Source organism: Hemicordylus capensis, chromosome 7 (assembly GCF_027244095.1).
Source record: "Hemicordylus capensis ecotype Gifberg chromosome 7, rHemCap1.1.pri, whole genome shotgun sequence".
Lineage (NCBI taxonomy): Eukaryota > Metazoa > Chordata > Lepidosauria > Squamata > Cordylidae > Hemicordylus > Hemicordylus capensis.
Window position 1 is genome coordinate 35,646,462 of NC_069663.1, and position 20,478 is coordinate 35,666,939.

At 45.0% G+C, this 20,478-nt stretch overlaps 1 protein-coding gene across 6 annotated transcripts in view; it reads right to left on the reverse strand.

Moving 5' to 3' along the window:
• The window catches only part of CSMD2 (CUB and Sushi multiple domains 2), a 684,208-nt gene that overhangs the window by 555,427 nt on the left and 108,303 nt on the right, over positions 1-20,478 (reverse strand). For all 6 annotated transcript variants that reach the window (XM_053267555.1, XM_053267553.1, XM_053267554.1 and 3 more), the window contains exon 3: positions 2,722-2,834. In XM_053267555.1, the coding sequence (XP_053123530.1) occupies positions 2,722-2,834 (113 nt within the window). The remainder of the gene's footprint in view (positions 1-2,721; positions 2,835-20,478) is intronic.

Below are 20,478 nucleotides of genomic sequence, written 5' to 3' on the forward strand. Positions count from 1 at the left end.
TCAATTTAGCTCCCCATAAAGTGCATAACTAAGAGCAATATATCTCAGATTTCTTTATCTTGCAACAACAGACCACCTTTCTACCATCAACCTTTGCAACTTCCATGCAGGACATCCGACGCCAGACAGCAAAAGCAGACAGTCTCTTTTTTTCTTTTTGTGCCAAGTGCTTTGGAAGACTGAAGGAGAAACCAGAATGCAGAACTCTGAGACACTATTAAAGTTTCATTAAGCCTGGCTCGTTGTTTTATAGAATTGTTCCTTCTTTATTTGTTTTATGATAAAGAGTAAACCTTCCCAGTACTGCATCAGATTCTCCCCCCCCACTCCCCCCAAAACTTGTTTCTTATGCCCCCCACACCAACAACAAGACAGCCAAGAGGCAGCGGTTTATAAATTATAATGCAGTTCTGTCATGCACACAATATTAATATACCCTTATTAAAAAAAACCCTAGCCCTCCACTCATGATGAACTGTTGTTGGTATTAACTAGGATGTGATGCAGAATCCATACTGATTTTCCACTTACTGAAAAACACTCACTCAATTTATTTTAAATGTCACCTCACTATATATTCATCAGGTATGCTGTAGTGGTGATTGTAATTAATTTCACATTCTACGTATGCGAGCAGCATACGTAATCCCACAGAAAGCGTGCCAGTCGCTCAGCTGTGCCCGCAAGCTAAGGTACCCAGAACAAACTCTCAATCTTCTGCACACTTACAAAGCTTCAAAAGAATTTTTTACCCCACTACAGAGAAATTTAACCTTAAAGCAGGGGCTTTCAACTCATTTGCCTGCAGGAAATCCTTTCTACTTGTCTGCCAAGGCACTCTTGAACAACTGCCATGGAACTCCATTGCACTGTAGAAGATTCTCGAGTGTCCACCCGCACAATGAGTGAACTGCAAATGCGTTGCCGAATACATCCAAGGTTCCCTTGGAGCTGCACATTGCAGATAGAGGATCAGGCCAGCGGTCTCTCAGGGAAGCATGTCTGCCATTACTAACCTTCTCAATGAGAAACCCTTTATAAGTTTCTGGAACACTCAATGGTCTCCCTGAACACAACTGGATAACACCAGCCTAAAAGCATGGACCCACCGACTGGCTCTCTCTCTTTTTGAACTCAACATTCTGAGTCTTTTAAAAATATATTTGTCTCCCTGACTGTCACCTTCCACACACAAAAACTTAAAAGCAACAGCAACAATATGATTTTGGAATCTAAGGGCCAATACTCAATTTTTTACCACCGTGGTTCATACAATTTCATAAAGAAAGGAAATCTAAAAAAAACAAAACAAAAAAAACAGGAATTGACTACTTCTTCCTCTTCTTACAATACTTAGTTGCACCCCCTTGTGGCAAAGTGTGCCACATATTCCTTCTGCCACTGTTGAGAGTTGGCTGTATGGAGCAGAGCCCAGGAGATGCAAAACATTGATGCCTGGCTACATGGTCTGTGCCTCCGTGTATTGGTCCCATCACTGGCTGCACAGGTAGAAAGCCAGCAATTAAATAGAAGAGGGCCTATTAGCAAATATATTTAGCAAACAACTTTTGCTGCTGTTAATCACATGTTATGTTCAACCCATCTGCAATCTGTGCATAGTGTACATTCATAGTTATTCATACATTATATTCAAAAATAGTATTTTGCATCACCTAAACACAATGATTTAAAAAATTACTGTAAACCTTACTGATTTATACAATCCATAAGGTTTGCAGAATTCTGCTTTTCTCACTGCAGAATTTGGAAGAACATGGCACAGAGTTCAGATTTTCTTCTTATAGAAGCACATAGTCTTGGATATAATCCAGACATTGCAGAATTCACTTTAAAATATTGCTCCAGGAACCATGAAGCACTGCAGTGAGATCGGCCTCATTCACAGTGCCAACCTTCATTGGATATAATTCTATTTATTATTATTAATGATAAAACAATTTGTATCCAGTACTCAGCGTAACTAGGAGACAGATTGCTGGGCCAGCTCCACAGGGATAGATTTACCCGCACGGTGTACATAATGAACCAGGCCTGTACAGAAGGCAGCAAAGAGGGAATTCACACAGGAACCAAAGCAGCAGGAAAGGTGAGCAGCACTTTACAAAGAGAGTTGGGAGTCAGACTGACAGCAAAATACCTGCAGAAAACTCAAGCCCCCAAGCTAGATTTCTGAATGACATCCTAGGTGGCTGCAATTTTCAAACTGCAAAGTCAAAAACAATAACGGCAGTAACTGAACCTTTGAAGCCAGGGGATGGATTGGAAGGATACCCTGTTTGATCAAGGAACAAAAAAATTACCATCAGCTAAGAGATGCTGAAAGCAACTGGCAAACAAAGCAGAGACTGCGGATTTGGGGAGTCATTAAAGCAGACCATGTGTTGTGGAGAGACAGATCTCAGGCAAGAGGGCCAGTCCACTAGGACATTCTGCACAAGCCTTGCTGAAATGAACCATCTCGTTCATTTCGGTGAAGCTTATGGAGAACTTCCCAGTGCATTGTTTCCATGTCAGTAATGCAAGCAAGGAGTAGTATCTGGATTTTCCACCTGAGCCTTCATGACGAGTGGTGAAATAGATTTGAGTGCCAAAAAAAAAACCCCACCCAAAAAAACAAACAAAGGGATTTTGATTTATTGGATAGGAACGGTTATTTAAAACAACAATAAGCCTTTTTCAGCAGACCCAACGTAGGCCTACCTTCGTAATTTGCCTGGAAGCCTTGAGCACTGACGGCATAATCGCTCACAAGCCACAAGGACAGCACAACCCCAGTACTCACGATCGGAGGCGGCAACTGGAAACCTGTTAACCTGCAAGAAATAAGAGGGGAAGAGTCCTGTTAGGCATACCCATTTAAACACCCAACACAGAGCCATCTAGTTCAGTCCTTCTGAAGCTAGTGCTGATCTGAACTCCCCCTGCTCATATTGGCCACCACATTCACCAGAAGCAAAAATGGGGAGACTCATTTGGCCTTTTGGAGGATAAGGGGTAAGGGGAGGATAAGAGATAAGGGATAAGGGGAGGATAAGAGCCCCTGGTGGTGCAGTGGTAAAACTGCCACCCTGTAACCAGAAGGTTACAAGTTCGATCCTGACCAGGGGCTCAAGGTTGACTCAGCCTTCCATCCTTCCGAGGTCGGTAAAATGAGTACCCAGAATGTTGGGGGCAATATGCTAAATCATTGTAAACCGCTCAGAGAGCTTCCAGCTATAGAGCGGTATATAAATGTAAGTGCTATTGCTTGCTATTGCTAAGGGGTCAAGTTTATTTATGTTTTGTACTGGGGAGGGGCTTACCTCTATTTAACAGTTGCAGGGAAATTTTTGGGTCCCCCCCCTCCCATTTTCTCTTTTAAACTATTTTATATCACTACCGCCAGCACTGGAAGGCTTCCTGGCAGCTGGCTTTGGCTAGCAGCCATTTCTTTCCTCCAGAATGCACTAGGGAATATTATTCAAAGTCGTTCCTGTTGCATTCTGGGGAAAGTGGCAACCCTCCAGCTTAAAGAAACTTGCCTCACCCTCCGCGCCCCACCTCCACAAATTGCCCCATTTGTCTCTTCCCCAAACCATCACTGCACCATTCCCCAAATGTTGTCAAAAATACTTAGGTGAGGTTTTTCAGATCAGCCCTCAGCCAGAGAGATCATACCTTTTTGCCATATGAAGAGGCAAAACATTCTTCACTACACAAAATTCACAGAAATTTGTGTGGTCACGCAAATGGCCTCTGAACATGCAAATGGCCTCTGCGCATCTGTGGACACCATGTGGGCACGCTCCTGGGGGGGGGGAGTACTGGAGTTTCCAAGAGCCGCTGCTGAAAGATTGGAAAGCACCTACTTTTAAAGGTGCCCTCTTGTTGCCATGCCCCCCCACCCCCTCAACAAACATAGCCCCTCGACTGGTCAAACCAGTCTTCAACAGACCACGCTTGGTCCAGTTTGGTTGCAGATCAAACTGCCTCTCCTGGAAGACCGGTTCATGCACACCCCTAGTGAAATGTTGCTCTAGAGACACTGGGGACCTTCCAACATTTCTCAGATGAAAATGGGGACACTCATGCCTACTTTTAGCATTCCTATTCTCCAAATAATCATCATTCTGTCACCCAGCTTCCCCTCAACACACACTCTGCACAGCTCCAAATAGACTAGACTAGAAACTCATATGTATCCCTTGTTAACAACTTGCCCCTGCAGCTATGCTTTTAACTCTGGTTTGATCATGGTACGAAGACTAATGCTACCACTTGCTCATTACCATAGGTTGTGCTGCTATTACAGGCGCAGCAACAGGTGGCTCAAAACTTAGCAACCTAGCTGGATACCCCTAGCTGGAGGGATCGCTTTACTCTGCAATTTCCTGCCACGCACTGGCTTCTGAAGCTGGAAACATTAGTAAAGTGACTATAACAATTGCTCCTTCTCACTGCAAACACGGTGGTGAGTGGGCATAATTTGCATTGGGCCAATGAACAGGAAATATTAGTTGTTTAGCTCCTCCTCTTGTGAGGCCATGCATGTGGGCCATTCTCTTTTGAAGTCAGTTTGGGTGCATTTGGCACTCTGCGATTTATGCATGGTTCCTATGAAGCACAAATCGATGGGCGCTCCCCCAACCACGGTGGGCAACGCAGGATCTGTCCTTAGCATGCAGGCTCTGCTTTTGGATGTTTCTACACGGTTGGAGTGCCTGAAGCAGTGATACAATTCGACTCCTTCTGGACGCAGTGGTCCACCGACAGGACGGAATCTTTGACAGACCAGTGCCGCCAGGAGGTTGCCCTGCTGGGGTGTGTGGTGAAGTAACATGAGTAACTGAGTCTAGGAGGCGTATCCCCCTCCTGGGGGACATTAGCTGCTGCTCGGCTGCCTTGGAGGGCAGCTCTGGGCCTCCCCTTCCTGCGGCTTCTTTGGTGGGCAGTCACAGCCACAATACTGGATGACAATTGGATAGCGGGTGTCATGAGGGAATATGGGGTTCACATGACAACTTAGCCCCCGCCCCCAAACCCCATTGGGGCAGTCTTGTGGAGAAAGCCGGGGGATGGGGCTTTTGCTACGTCTACTTTCCCTGACTTTTCTTTCCAGATGCCAACGTCCGTGTCTTGGACACCAGGAGCCTTGAGCTTTCAGGTGCACCTAGATTTTAGACATAACTTTTGCAGAGCAGCTAGCTTGTTCCACCAAACTGGCCTTCTCATGTTGAAGACCAAGCCGGCTATACCATGGCGGCATTATCATTGTTTGCATCAGAATGGCTGCTGGCACGGGGACCCAGATCTGGTGGTCAGGACCAACTTACGGGCCCTAACCACGCTTCCCTGGGAAGTGCCCAGTAGAGCCTTTTGTTATCACATTTATGCACTAACGGCTGGAGCCAGCCTGCCTCATCACAAGATCTGCTTAACCCATGGGTTCAACGAGGACCTCAACATTTGGCTGGCCTTCATACAAGACTAACAGTCTCACTGTGGCAGGACTGTGCCTGTTGAGAAGAAGGTCCAAACTGATACGGCTGGCACCATGGGTTTTGGTGTTTACTGGTGAGGCCAGTGGTGCACTGCCTGCTGGCAGGAATCCAGTTTAATTAAAGACCTTGCACTTTTGGAATTCTTTACATAGGAACATAAGGACAGCCCTGCTGGATGAGGCCCAAGGCCCATCTAGTCCAGCATCCTGTTTCACACAGTAGCCCACCAGATGCTGTTGGGAACCTACAGGCAGGAGTGGAGTACAACTGGTACTCAGAGGCATCCTGCCTCATCCCTCATTAGAGGGAACACAGTCTCCAACCACAGTGGCCAACAGTCAGGGATGATGGGAGCTGTAGTCCAATATCTGCAGGAGGGCCACAATTGTGCAGTCCTGCTGCAGTAGCATCCTATTGGGATTACTTTGTGGGGGACTGCCTTGAAGACGGTATGGAAATTGCAGTTAGTGCATAAGGCCTATGGAACCCACCTTGCCAGTGTTAAAAACAGCGACCCTGGCACCAGCTCTCTTTCTGAGCTCAATTCAAGGTGCTGATTTTTAACCTTTTAAAAGCTTAGATGAGTTGAGATGAGATTACCTCAAGGATTGCCTTGACCCACATGGACTTGACTGGCTGTTAATCAAGGCCATAGCAAGGCTGGAGTGGGCCCTGGGACAAAAAAGTGAAGATGAAGAAGGTGGATGCCCCCCCCCTTTTCAGAGAGGCACGAGGGGGAGAGAAAGCTGTCAACCAGCCAGCAGGAGCCTCCTACTTCCTTCAGGGGCCCAGGGACACGTGTGTCTGCCCCCACCCACCCCGGTCATATGTTATGTGGCACGCACGCCAGCCGCGAAAACAAGTGTGCACGCTGCGAAAGGCGCATGCACGCCTCCAGCTCTTTCTAGTTTTACACTTTTCAGACAACGACGGGGTCAGGGGCGGCAGGGAGGAACTATGCCGCCCCAAGAACGTTTTTAGAAACACCAGCACCGGAGGGGGAAGAGCAGCGGGGGGGGGTGAGTACTACCTCCCCCCCAAGACATACTCCCCCGCCCTGCAGGACCGCTGGATTTCCAGACCGGTCCCGAGGCCTTTTCTATGGCCCCGGACCGGTTCCGTGCACACCATTACTCTTCTGCACCTTTTCCAGTTCTGCAATGTCCTTCTTTAGATGTGGTGACCAGAATTGTACGCAGTACTCCAGGTGTGGCCACACCACAGTGCTGTATAAGGGCATTATCATATTAGCAGTTTTATTTTCAATCCCCTTCCTAATGATCCCTAGCTTGGAATTGGCTTTTTTCACAGCTGCCACACACTGAGTCGACACTTTCAATGAGCTGTCCTCCACGACCCCAGTTTCCGATCCTAGTGGCAGTCATCTTTTGGGGAGATGCTTTTTCTAACAAAACTGTGGTCTTCTGGTGTTATAACATGACAGTGGTTCAAGTAGTTAACCAACAGCCTTCATAATCACCCAAGGTAATGGCCCCAGTTTGGGAACATGTTCTTCATGATTTACGTTTGAATATTTCATTTGAATCTAAGCATGTGCCTGGTCTCAACAATGATATAGCAGATGCCTGCCATGTTTTCAGTTTTCCAGATTCAGGGAGCTAACACCAGAAGCTGAACCTGAGTTGCTCAACTTCCTTCAGGCATCTGGGACCATAGGGGGTCAAGGTAGACAGGGTTTTGCTTTCTATCTATCTCTCCCTCCACCAGAATAACATACAGATGGTGCTTCACCATTTGTATCAAATGTACGTGCCAGACGTATTAACAATACATCATTAGCAAAATCAATCTGGTGCAGATATCCACTCTGGAGCTTCAGGACATCTGGGGTTTGGGACATCAGGGTGGTGAATCAGGCCCATAAGAAAGATAACGAGTTAGTCAAAATTTTGGCAGGGCAGGGTGAAGTGATGATAGAGCAGTGTGAGTTTAATTTCTCCCACCCAGAGCTTTTTGGGAAAGATGGGATCCACTTGTCCCAGGAAGGGGACAGGGTCTACGTAGCCTGTCTCCAGTTAGACATCTCCTGGATCCTTTATGGGCGTTTTTGTGGTGGGTCAGGCTTGTGGCCATTAGGAGACCTGCCTGTGGTGTATGGAGCTGGAGGATCATATGAATGACACAGGAAAACCTTGTTATTCAAGTTATGTAGGTCTAGGTGATGGAAAACCCGTTTCACTTGCTAGGTAAGTTATGCTTTGAATTGTGATGTCATACATTTATTATTTAGAACCTGCCTGAAGGCCCAGCAGGTGAGGGAGCTCATATTCTGGGGTTTAGTTGACTTGAAGCCCTGGTGACTCATCCACATTTGGGAATGGATAGGCTACCACAGATCAGGTTGGTTAGACACGACCTTTATTTCTGCCTTCCAGTTGCCTTGACCCGACCTGACTCCTCTGTTATCAGTTTGGTTAAGCAATTTGGGCCGGACAGGTGTCTATGCCCCTTTTGCCCAAAATGTTTGTTGTTACATTTTGTTTTCTTTTAACTGACATTGTTCTCCTACTTGTTCTCTTGCTACTGTAATTTTTGACTTGATCATTGGTCAATGATCATAAATAAAAATCTGAATCTGAATCTGTGTGTCACCTCTTCACTGATTCCTATGCAAATTTCCTTGTGTTCCCTGCACCTTCCTTATGGTGCAGTTTACTGACACGATTTAAAAAAATAAATAAATTCCAGTATATCCTAAACATTTTAAAAATGCATCCCCAAGGGCAAAACAAGGGCATTATGTGATTTGACAGGGACCAGAAGACAGGGATAGGTGCACCCTGGAGTGAACTGAAACCTCACAGATTCATTCTAAAAAGTCTTGTTTACATGATCTTAAGATCCAACAAGATGCTGGAAAGCCTCAACATGTCAGACAGTATTGGATTAGACCAATGGTCTGCTGCAGAATAAAATAATTTTAAAAATAAACTTTAATGTTGAATTAAAAAAGCAACAGCCTACATTTGCATGGTATTTGCCAGCACAGCAGTTCATGGTGCTGGTTTTTTGCCACTTGGCGGGTATGCAAGCAGGCTTGACAAAGGCTGACTGGATATGTGAATTAAAGATAATGGTGACATTTTGTAGCCCTCCTTGTTCCCTTCCTGAGTGAATTTTCTTCTATAGCTAGATGGCTATTGCTAATTTTATTAACACAGGTTTGTTCAGTAATAATTTCTGAACTGGTATTACAAGATCCCAGGTATTAATTCCCAGCTGTTCTATTGACACAGAAGGGAAATAGCTAATGTACATTTCTGACAAACAATTACAGTTTTATCTTCTAATCCTATTGCCGCTCACCTGGTTAAGGCAATTTACAAAATAGCTTTAAAACACGGATTTTAATTTAAAGGGTGGGGAGAACCCGCTCTTTCTTTTTGCTTCAGCAAATTTAAAATAAAAAATCGTACTATATAAAAATAGTTCTCTGCCCCCACAGACCCACACCTCTTTTAAAAACCTAATAGGCAACACCCAGATAAAAGTTAGTCATGACTAAACTCCATTTAAATTAATAGGTCTTAAATTAGTCATAATTAAATGTGTCCCAATGGTTTCAATGTTGCTTAGTCATGACTAACTAGTCTAGATATTGTCCAATGAGTGTATAAACTTACAGCCACTTTTAGTTATTTTTTAGAATGTTAAGCAACTTCTGTAGGATCAGGCCACATGTGGGCTTTCTTTCACACTCACATTCAGACAACAATTTCACTTATCTTGCTTCTTTGTCCTACAGATTTGATCCAGCATTTCCCAGTCTTTGCCTCCTGAGTCATAACATTTTTCTGGGATTAAATGTAGTGTCCACTTCTACTCTACATTCAAGAAGATACATACACACATCTATTTTTAACTCCCTCAAACTGCTCCCAGAACAACAGCAATCTTCCCGACAGGCAAGGCACAACCCAGTTAAAATGGTACACTGGTATCCCACTCCCCCCTTTGTCCAACTAGTTAGGACTTAGGGATAGGGCTGTGCCATCTGAGCAATGGGGATGCTCCAGATCCTGTGTTGGACCAAAAAAAGAAAAAAGGAAATTGCTGTGCTATACTTTATCCCAGTTGAGAAAGAAACCATCTTCTTGGATTCTGGTTAACACAGCACATGGATGAGAGCAAGATCACAGCAGCCAGTCCTGCTCCCGAAGCACTAGTCAGAAGAAAAAGGGGATGGTGAGGCACCACCAAGACGACGAAAAAGAGAGAGGAAACCCTCAGATGCCTCACTGTTTTCTATTTTAGGCCTAAAAGCTCTTAACAGACTATATACACACATACGTAAAACTTGTTGGGAGGAAACCTAAACGGGTAATTCATTACTCATCCCAAATAAGTCATTCTAAATAATGTTCTATGTTCCACAACTCCAGCCATGGTAGGTATTCTTCCAAATTATGAGCAGGAAAAAACACATTCTTGCATAAGGGGATATGCCCAAATAAACTTACATACTCACCACTGCCATCAAAATTATATATAAAAACTATGTAATTAAATCTCCACAAATCAAGCGAGACATAAGAATTGTATTCAAACAGGCTTATCTTTCAAAAATTAACAAAACATTGTAAAAAGAGGCTAAAACCAAGAAACTTCACCACAAATCCACTACTATTGAACACAGGGCTATAATACATTCATCCAGAAAAATGAGGACACCTTTTCCACTGGCAGAGCATTATGGGAATCCCCCCTCTCCGAGACGGCCAGCCATGACTACTTGCAGTTGCTGCTGACACACAACCAAAAAAACCGAGCTAATGGAGAACTCGCTCTTTTAACCTCGTTTTATAGGGAGGCTCCGTAAGCGGGTTTGCTGCCATGGTGCCACCAGGATCCGGACTGATCCCGGCAATTCACACACATGTGCAAAACCGGGCTGCGCTCCTTTAGCCTGGTTTTGCACACGCATGTGAACAGCCTGACTCTCTAATAAATACTCATTCTGAAGCAAAAGGAAAACCCTTACCCCCCTGCAATCTGTACCCCCAGTAACAGTTGGAGGCACACAGCGCCTTTTCTTAGATTGTAATGTGTGGATGACGGCAGCTGAAGGAATCAGTTGTGGCACTTGATAGCAGCAGCAGCAAGCAAACCATGTGGGTCTCACCGTTTTAAAGTGTGTTTTGACCCATCCAGACCTTTCGGGCTAAGCTGGGCTGCACATTTAAACAAACTGACATTTAGATGATCTGAGGATATGAAAGGCATCAAAGGTTATTAAGCAGCACAGTTCCAACCGATTTACAATAATGTCGAAGGGTCTGTTTCTTCTCTCCACTCTGGAAAAAATTAACACAACGATTAGAAGTACACTCTTCGAAATCCCATCGGAAATGTGTAAATAATGTGCGGATGGCCCCCTGCCTGAACAAAGAGATCAGACACTCTATGCCTCAGCAGCTTTTAAGGGAAAACCTCTAGAGTCATTAACTGCAACAATTTTTACATTATCTAAATGCAATAATTTAGGCTGAATCCTTTACCAGTCTTCCAGTGAGTAGAGAATGGTGCCCTCCCCATCCAACTGTGAACCAGAATCTAAAAAGATGGTTTCTTTCTCAATTGGAATAAAGAAGTATAGCACAGCAATTTTCTTTCCTATTAAAAAAAAAAAATTGTCAACATGATGGTAGCAGGAGCAGAGCCACCATTGGGCGAACGGGTTCAAAGAACCCGGGCCATCATCAATCAGGGACCACACCCCCAGCATCTGATGTCAGATGCAGGGGTGCTGGTTTAGCTCTCGAGCAGGGGCCGCGCGGCCCCCATTTGAGAAATGGCTGCTGTGTTCGCGGTGCCGACAGGAGCGGCTCTTCCCTGCCGCTCCTGGCTGTGCTGTGAATGCAGCGGTTGCCCCAACCTAGCTCCTGAACAACTCTGTTTGGGAGTTGAACAGCATTCGCAGCGTGGCCAGAAGCAGCTCTCCCCTCCCTTTAAGGCAGGGGAAGAGCTGCTTCTGGCCAGGGGCGTAACTACCATTAGGCAAGGGGAGGCAGCTGCCTGGGGGCCCCCACGCCTCGAGGGCCCCCCCAGAAGCAAGTCACATGTGAAGTGTGTGTGTGTGTGTGTGTGTGTGTGCGTGTGTGTGTGTGTGGCCCATTTTAAAATTTTGTCTCTGGGCCCACTCCAGCCTTGTTACGCCCCTGCTTCTGGCCGCGCTGCAAACCACTCCCCCCACGTCTGACGTCAGACACAGGGGCGAGCCCCCGCGTCTGATGTAAGACGCTGGGGGTGGAGTGAGCGGGGCCACTTCTGCGGCCAGACACAGGTCATTGGCAGTCTGGATCCACGCCTGGATGGTAGTACTATCCCAAGAGAAGACCAGGATTCGTTTTTATATATTTATTTACATTTATATTCCGCACTTCCTCCAGCGGTGTAAATAGTTAAGTTTCTCCTCACAACAAACCTGTGAAGTAGGTTAGGCTGAGAGAGAAGTGTCTGGCCCAGAGTGACCCAGCAGGTATCATGGCTGAAGGGGGATTTGAACTCGGGGGGGCCCAGTCCTAGTCCAGCACTTTAACCACTGCTCCACATTGACACATCCCATGCTACAGCTGGCCAACACAGGGTCTAGAGCATCCTCATTGCTCAGAAAGCACAGTCCTAACTGGGTTGGACAAATGGGAGAGTGGGATACCAGTGTGCCATATTAACTGGGTTGTGCCTTGACAGTCAGGAAGATACCTGTCATTTTGGGAGCCATAAGCAGAAACAGGCCACATAAAAGTGGTTATTCTGGTCTTCTTAAACAATTCCATAGATTCCATTATACCCAGGGGCATAACCCTTTTTATGCCCCTGGATAACCTGGATAATCCTGGATAATATAATGATTTTAATGTTAAAGATTTTAATGTTTACATTATTTTAATTGATTTAGTTTTGATTTTAATTGTTTTTATTTTTATGTAAACCACCTTGAACCATTTTTGAAAGAGAGGTATATAAATAAAATAAAATAAAATAACCAGAATTGTGTGGCGGCGTACAAAGAATGCCACTGCTCACCCACTGCAAACCTCACCACCACCACATTGCCAACCCCACCATCTACCACCATTATTATGTGGGGGCTGGTGCTAGCCCCTCCACGCCCACCCCCAGCTACTGCTGCCGCCTCCTCAGTCTCCCGCCTCTGCCACTGGTGGCAGCCTTAATTTCCCCACAAGCTCTTGCAGTGGAAAGAAAACAAAACAGTTCACCCACCCATCCACCCAGTGACGCAAACGCCAGCTTGGAAATGGAGCTGCAAGAGAATGAGGGCCGGTGGCGGGGGTGTCATGGACCCCAAGTCTGACATGAGGAGTTCCAGGATGAGGTGGTCATGACTTCCGAGACTGAGGCGTCTCAGGGTCAAATGGTCTTGACACCTGAGCCTGACACTAATGACTTTCAGAATGAGGCTGGACTGGTCTCCTCAACACTTCCTTACCCTTGTTCTCCGAGTCGTAGGATGAAGCAGAGGTGCCACCTTTCCTACCAGCAGCATCGCGACCCAGTTCCACAATAGCCAGCACTTGAAAAACAGGACACAGCCCCTTTCAGGCCACAGACATTCCTGGTCAGGCTGCATTGCTGGCTCTGCTCCTCAAGACCTCAGTTTGCCTCTGTTCCCTGCTGAAGCAACTGTGTGGTGGAGGTGTGCTACCTTGTTCCTGTCCCTGCTCTTGGATCCCCTCTGGCTCCTGACTCCTTGCTTGTTTTTGGACTTGGACCCTGCCTGCCTCCAATGGGCTGGTCTCTGGCCCCTGACTCTTTGCTTGTTTTGACTCCGACTTGCCTGCTCCTGAAGGACTGCTTTCTGGCTTCCGACCTCCGGCTCACTGTGACCTTGACCTTCCTTACTTCTGGTGGACTGCTTTCTGACTCCTGACCCCTGGCTACAGTGACTTTGGCTTGGGCCATTCCTAGGGGGTGCTTCTCGTTACATCTGCCCTGCCCAGGTACAAGGGTCAGGAGACAGAGGTGATAGTAGTGGTAGTGGTGGTGGTGGTGGCGGCGGCGGCAGCAGCAGGGGGTTCTGCAGAGAGGCTACTGCTGGCCCCCACATAATAACAGAAGTGAAGAGGGGTTGGTGGAGTGGTAGGGGGATTTGGTCCTGGCGGGGGGGGGCACCATTGCATTCAGAATGTGGGCCACTACAAAGCTTCTTACACCTCTGCTCATTTCTGGTTACCATTAAGGGAAGTACATTGAAAATGAGAGCAGATGGTCCAGCCATAAAATGGGTGCAGATATTGTACACCACATTCTCCAAGATTCAGGAGTCGGATCCAAGAGCCTCAGTCCTCTCTCTTACTACTCCTCCCCTCTTGCCATGGCATCCCATGCAAGGCTGCCCATTTCTTTCCCCTAGCCCCATGTTAGGCCTTAGCAAAGGTCTACTCTTCATTCCAGGGTGCCAGAAGAAAGGCAGTGTCATGGCTGGAACAAACAGATCAGGATCCAAGGGTCCCAGAGACAGGCAGGCAGTTGGCACCAGACCGAAGGCCAGGTTCTAGAAAAGATGCTGGACTAGGCAATTCTGCTGCTGCTGCACACAGTGATGAGCTGCTCAAACGGATGAGCTGGCTCCAAGGATTATAGATCTAGATGAGCAGAGGGGCTGGTCTGTGGGGGTCAGTTGGCAATTACTAAGAACATAAGAACAGCCCTGCTGGATCAGGCTCAAGGAAGCTCATCTAGTCCAGCATCCTGTTTCACACAATGGCCCACCAGATGCCACTAGAAGCCTACAGGCAGGAGTTGAGGGCATGCCCTCTCTCCTGCTGTTACTCCCTCCACAACTGGTACTCAGAGGCATCCTGCCTCTGAGGCTGGAGGTGGCCTGTAGCCCTCCGACTAGTAGCTGTCGATAGACCTCTCCTCCATGAAGTGATCCAAACCCCTCTTAAAGCCATCCAGGTGGTTGGCTGTCACCATTACTGCAGCCCAGGTAGGCAGCTTCTTGGCTCACTGCTCACATCTTGGCTGCGACAGTGACTCAAGCTCTCAGCTTGTATTTTAAAATATAGTAAGTGGAGGGTTCTGTGAGCATGTGCTCATCCTGATGAGGAAGCAAGATGGAGCAAAGCTAAATGGAAACATACACAGTGAAATAAGACATAAGTAGAAAATCATTTTACAAATTCCATCGTAGATCTCATTCTCTTCTCCAGCACTCCCAATAAACGAATCACTGTTTAATGTTTCTTTATACAGTGCGACCTTCTTGAATCAATGGATAAATGAGGGCACAGCAGAAGGCCTAGAGGACATCTGAAACATTATGGTATAATCAAAAGCTGGGATAAATGGATGTGAATTCCAAATAGACCAACAGCAATGATATTCATTGTGCATACACTGCAATGCCACACAGTGTATGCACAAAAATCCACTTTCTGAGAACCCAGGGGGAATAAAAACCTATGGTCTAAAAATAAAATAAATAAATACAATAAAAAATAAAAGCAGCATGACCGTACAGATACCATACTGTAAAACGGTACGCAATACGGTATCCAATTTAAGAATAAAGATGCTTTCAATTTTCACTCATGCTCTACAAAGCATAAAGTTAAGGTACCTACCTTAACTTACATTACTTACCTTAACTTGCATAACAAATAAGCTGTAAGGACTTTAAACACCTTACAACTTATTTGACATGGAAGTTGAGATAGGCACCTTAACTTCCAATTCTCATGCTTTATGGAGCACAAATAAACATTGAAAGCATCTTTAATCTTAATCTGAAAGCATCTTTAATCTTAAATTGAAAGTTGAATATCTATTAGCAGAGTCCTCATCTTGAGCATATGCAGGGAATACTATAAAATATCCAGCATCTGGGAATGTAACTTTCTTATATGCTGTTCTCTATCATGCATGTGTCCATCTATATTCTCTACTCAAGCATATGTCACTGAAAGTTTCATGTGTTGATTGATTTAATGGTTTCCAGGAAGATTTGCACATGTCGCAGGATTTTGCCTGCAGCAAAATGTAGTATGTACTTGCAATATTTCTTAGAGGATTTCATAGCACAAAACAGAACCCCTCCCTTTTTATTGCCAATCACTGGTTCACACTACCACCTCAGTATGAGTTCTATCATCAATTCAAGCTGCACTTTAAAAAGCAGTTATTGCTCCTGGTGACTGACCCACCTGGCATTAAAGCACAGAACTCTCTCCAAACTTTTCCAACTCCTTATAATAAACACACTAGAACGCATCATTTAACCTAGTATTAAATTACACTACCTCATAGTCCAGTGAGTTTTCCTGCACCCAATTTAAAAGCTGCCTATTAATGAGAATTTCCCCATCAAATTAGCTTCTCTCCTGCTTTTAACCATATGCAGTCCTTAAGATACAGTGCCTTGTGGGGGAGGGGGATGGCACTCTTTTCTGTACTTACCTCTAGAAAAACTGCAAGGCAACCCATGTGGAAGGAACTGTATTTTAAAAGGGATATTGAATGTTTTGAAACAATTTAATACCCAACTATTAATTAGCAGCAGACCTCTCAAAGTTCACTCAATAAAGATAGCTAACCAGAGAACCTTTGCAGGAATAAGCAGCTCTTCACACAATTAGTAACATGAATTTTCATAGTTTTTCTTTCATTACTATGCAGATCACGTTTCACAGTCTCTGAACTGCATACAAGAAAACTATAGCTGTGGCAAATGTTTGGCCATTTCAATTTTCTGGGTGACATGTGTCCTTTTTGTTGTTGTTTTGCGGGGGGGGGGGGTAGTGATGCTGAAACATTCCCTGAAAATCCTCTTTCACCTTTTTGAGGCACTGACTGTGTCCATTGTTTCCCCTTGCTACTGCTTCACTGTCATTTCCTCCCCTACATTTTCCAATGGATCCCAGTCAGTCAGGAATCGCATGGTGAACACGACGACACCATGATGCTACATAGCCCATTAGATTTGGCTACATGATGCCTCTGAGGACAAATGAAGCCGATTGAGTGTAGTGATGTTTGATGTACCCCCCACTTGCATCAGATTGGCTAAGAAATGAGCTGCATTATTTCCCTATCGCCACCGAAATCAGGAAGAAGAAAAACCTCAGCTTATTTTCAATACAATCTCAATTCAAACTTTTAACAAATCCAAAAACTCCATCCCCAGCAAGCTGGCCAATATCCCTATCAATGTGTGGCTGCTGTTAATCTCAACTCCTTGAGCAGTATCCAGGCTACTGAGATATATATCATCAATACACTTTCATTCTACCTCTTCTCCATATCACAATACTCTTAAGCCACAGCATTTGTATTCACTCAATATTCTGTAGAGAGGCCTAACATCGGAGTTTCAGAAACCAATTTCACATCATGTGTATTCAGTAAAATTGGAGGGAGAGGTGGCAACTGAATGTATGTTAATTCTGAATTTGTCACAAAGTGCATCTAGCCACCGCCAAATCACAACCCATGTCTCCTATTGCTCTTTGTGGTTTTGTCAAAATCCTCACAATAGTCTCCACGTTCAGGATCTGTTTCCTGGAAGTGCAGTCACTCCCTCAATTTGCAGCTTGTGCATCCCAAAACATCTACTCAAAGCCATAAGTTGAATGGAATGGTTTCAAATTTTATGGTCAATCCAACATACTGTTGGGTTGACCATAAAATTTGAAACCATGCCATCAGTTGAGGTGTACTATGTATACACCTCTTTTCAATGAGGTTTACATCATTTACATAGATAGAAAAGATAATAATGAGTAGATAGTTCCCTGTCCCCAAAAGGCTCAGTCTTAAAAACAACAAGAACAACAAGGGCAAGTTTCTCCACGATTCAGGTCTGAAGAAACATACAAGTCCACAGAAACTTCTTGCATTATTTATTATTATTATTTATTATTATTTACATTTTCTATCCCGCTCTTCCTCCAAGGAGCCCAGAGTGGTGTACTACATACTTAAGTTTCTCTTTCACAACAACCCTGTGAAGTAGGTTAGGCTGAGAGAGAAGTGACTGGCCCAGAGCCTCATCTCACCATGAAGAAGGTGAATAGAAAGACCCCTGAATAGGTTCCATGTTTCCGTTCCTTTCCACTCTTTTAAGTTCTTGCGTTTCTGATCTGCATACATACAGCCAGTCTGAAAACACTCTACACTTCAACAAAAAAGCACTAGGAGGTTAGGAAATTGTAACAGATACAGGGAGTTACTAGGTGTTCATAGGTGCCCTCCTCAAGAGGTGCTGTAAGGAATAACACTGAAATGAAAGTTTCAAGAGCATATGTAACTGAAAGGAAACACATCCATCTTGCTTCAACCTGGCTTAGATCTCTCAGCACTGACAGATGTTCTTTACCATCACCTCATTTGTAGCAAGTCATGTACTGTAATATGAGGATTCCAGTGGGGCTTTTTCCAGAAGAAAAAAAGACTAAAATTCAAATTCACAAATGTGACTTTCCAAAGTGAGCAAAAATAAACCTGTATATTGTGCAACTGCAAAGCTTGAATTTTGCCACACAATTCAGGTTTCTTTGGTAGGTCCTGCAACTGCAAAACCCATGCCTTAAAACCAGGGGTGGGGAACCTTGGCCCTCCAGCTGTTGTTGAACTACAACTCCCATCATCCCCAGTTATTGTGGCTGGGGATGGTGGGAGTTGTAGTTCAACAACAGCTGGAGGGCCAAGGTTCCCCACCCCTGCCTTAAACCAACAGGTGGTCAACATTTTGGCCAAACATGCCACAAATGCCACACTGCCAGGCTAGTGTGCACTATAATGCAGATGTAGATCTCCATAATTTCACATAACTTTGCCTCCAGATTGTTGAGCCAGGGAGCAGGCAACAGTACAGGCCTAACTCCGTGTCCTTTAGTCAGATCCCCACACGCCCTCCTGCTCTTGCCTCGGTGTGCCCCAAACTTCCACTTCATGGGGTACTTATGCAGTTGGTTAACTAACCATGGCCTAAATCAGTCTGTCATATGTAAAATCTGGGGTCTTATGAAAGCCTTTAGAGATCTAATACACACTTCCCTCAAATTATTGATGGTTTTGTACTAAACTCATTAAGTGGTAGTGTTTTTTAAAACAATTGTGGGGGAATTGCCCCTCCTTTTCACCATTTAAGCCACTTAATGGCGCAGTGGGGAAGCAATCTGCCTAGAGAGCAGGAGGCTGTTGGTCTGAAGCCAGGTGTGTTTTGCAGAATATGGGTGGGAAACTCCTATACCAGGCAGCAGCAATATAGGAAGGTGCTGAAAAGGCATCATCTCATACTGCGCGAGAGAAGGCAATGGTAAAGCACTCTTGTATTCTACCAAGCAAACCCCATGGCTCTGTGGTTGCCAGGAGTCGACACCGACTCGACAGCACAACCTTTCCACCATTTAGTCTTCAAGGAAGCTTACAAACAAATTTGATGAAAATTGTTTATAGGCCTGGTTCACACAATCATTCGAACCTAGGTTTAATGTGAGCTACAAGTATTAGCATGATTCTGTGAACCCATGCCAAGGTGGGAATCTCAGATTCATCTCATGCCATAACCTACCTTGGCGTGGGTTCACACAATCACACTAATTTGGTAACTAACAACCAAGATTCAACCCATTGTGTGAACCAGGCCATAGTCTCAGCAGGGGCAGGCTTCCATATGCACATCTTCCATCCTAGAACAAAGCAAACAACTTCCTCACTCAACACCAGATGCCTACTCTGGAGGGCTATGTCAATGGGCCAATACCCTCCAGAAATGCCCCCCCCCATGCCTCAATGGTGGCAAGTGAGCAAAGAGCAAGCCATCCCCAGAAGCATCCAAACCTATTTGGGAGCAGTTTAGATAACAATGTTTGGATAAGTCTGAAGCAATTAGGATCCTCACAGAAGGACCCTGATGCATTTCTTCCTGGTCAGCATCAGCAGCGGTTCTGGCTATTTTGGCCTCTGCTATGCAGCAAGCCACCCCAAAAAAGCTCCACTCTCCAGACCAATCTAGGAACAGAGCAGATAAGCAGGGGCGTAGCAAGGTTGGAGTGGACCCAGAGCCAAGATTTTTAAATGCCCCCCCCCTGCTTTCCTCTCCTTCTCCTGGCCCGATGTCTCTGCTAACTATCCCAACTAGGTACAAGGTGTAAATAACAGCAGAACCAAGTAATACAAGGATTTAAGTCTGATATTTCAAAATATGTATGCTGCCTGGAAATACATTTCACTGAATATCAAATTTAAAACAAATTTTAAAAAAACACTATATAGTGATATACATTGAATACTATATATTTGTGCTACTTTTAATGCCTAGAACACACTAGAAACACTAGAGATAAGAGTATTTATGCTGCTTAGCTAGACAGATGCTAAGATATCATGAGCTAGATAGATGGGGAGCCGGGACGATGATCATGTGACTTGCCTCTGGGGGGGCCCTCAAGGCAGAGGGCCCTGGGACAAATGTCTCTGCTTGCCCAATAGTAGTTATGCCCCTACAGATAAGAATGCCCAGATCAGTCCTCTCCTGCCTCATGGGCATTCTTGTAGGCAGCTGGTTTCTGTCTCCACAGCATTCAAGTAGATACCTCCTACATGTTTTTACACAAGATATTGACCCACCCATTCACACCTTAGAGGTTATTCTATGGCTGGCAAAGATAGCCCCACCCTCTTCCACAACACAAGGGATGGGGATAGCATGGAAGGAACAGCACTGGCTACTACTGATGCCACCAAGGAAGAAGGCCACCTGCCCAGAAGAGCTTTTTGTAGCACGGCCAAAAGTTCTCCCAAAGAATTCTGACATCTCATTTTCCATTTCTCCTCAAGTTTGTTTTTTTTTAAGTCCCCTAGCTGTTACTTTAAATTTTTAATACTACAAGCCATTACAATGAGATTTGTTGGAGTGACATTATTTATATTGGCATAATAATAATTGATATCTTAAGCAACCTCATTAATCAGCAAGGAAAATTAGCTC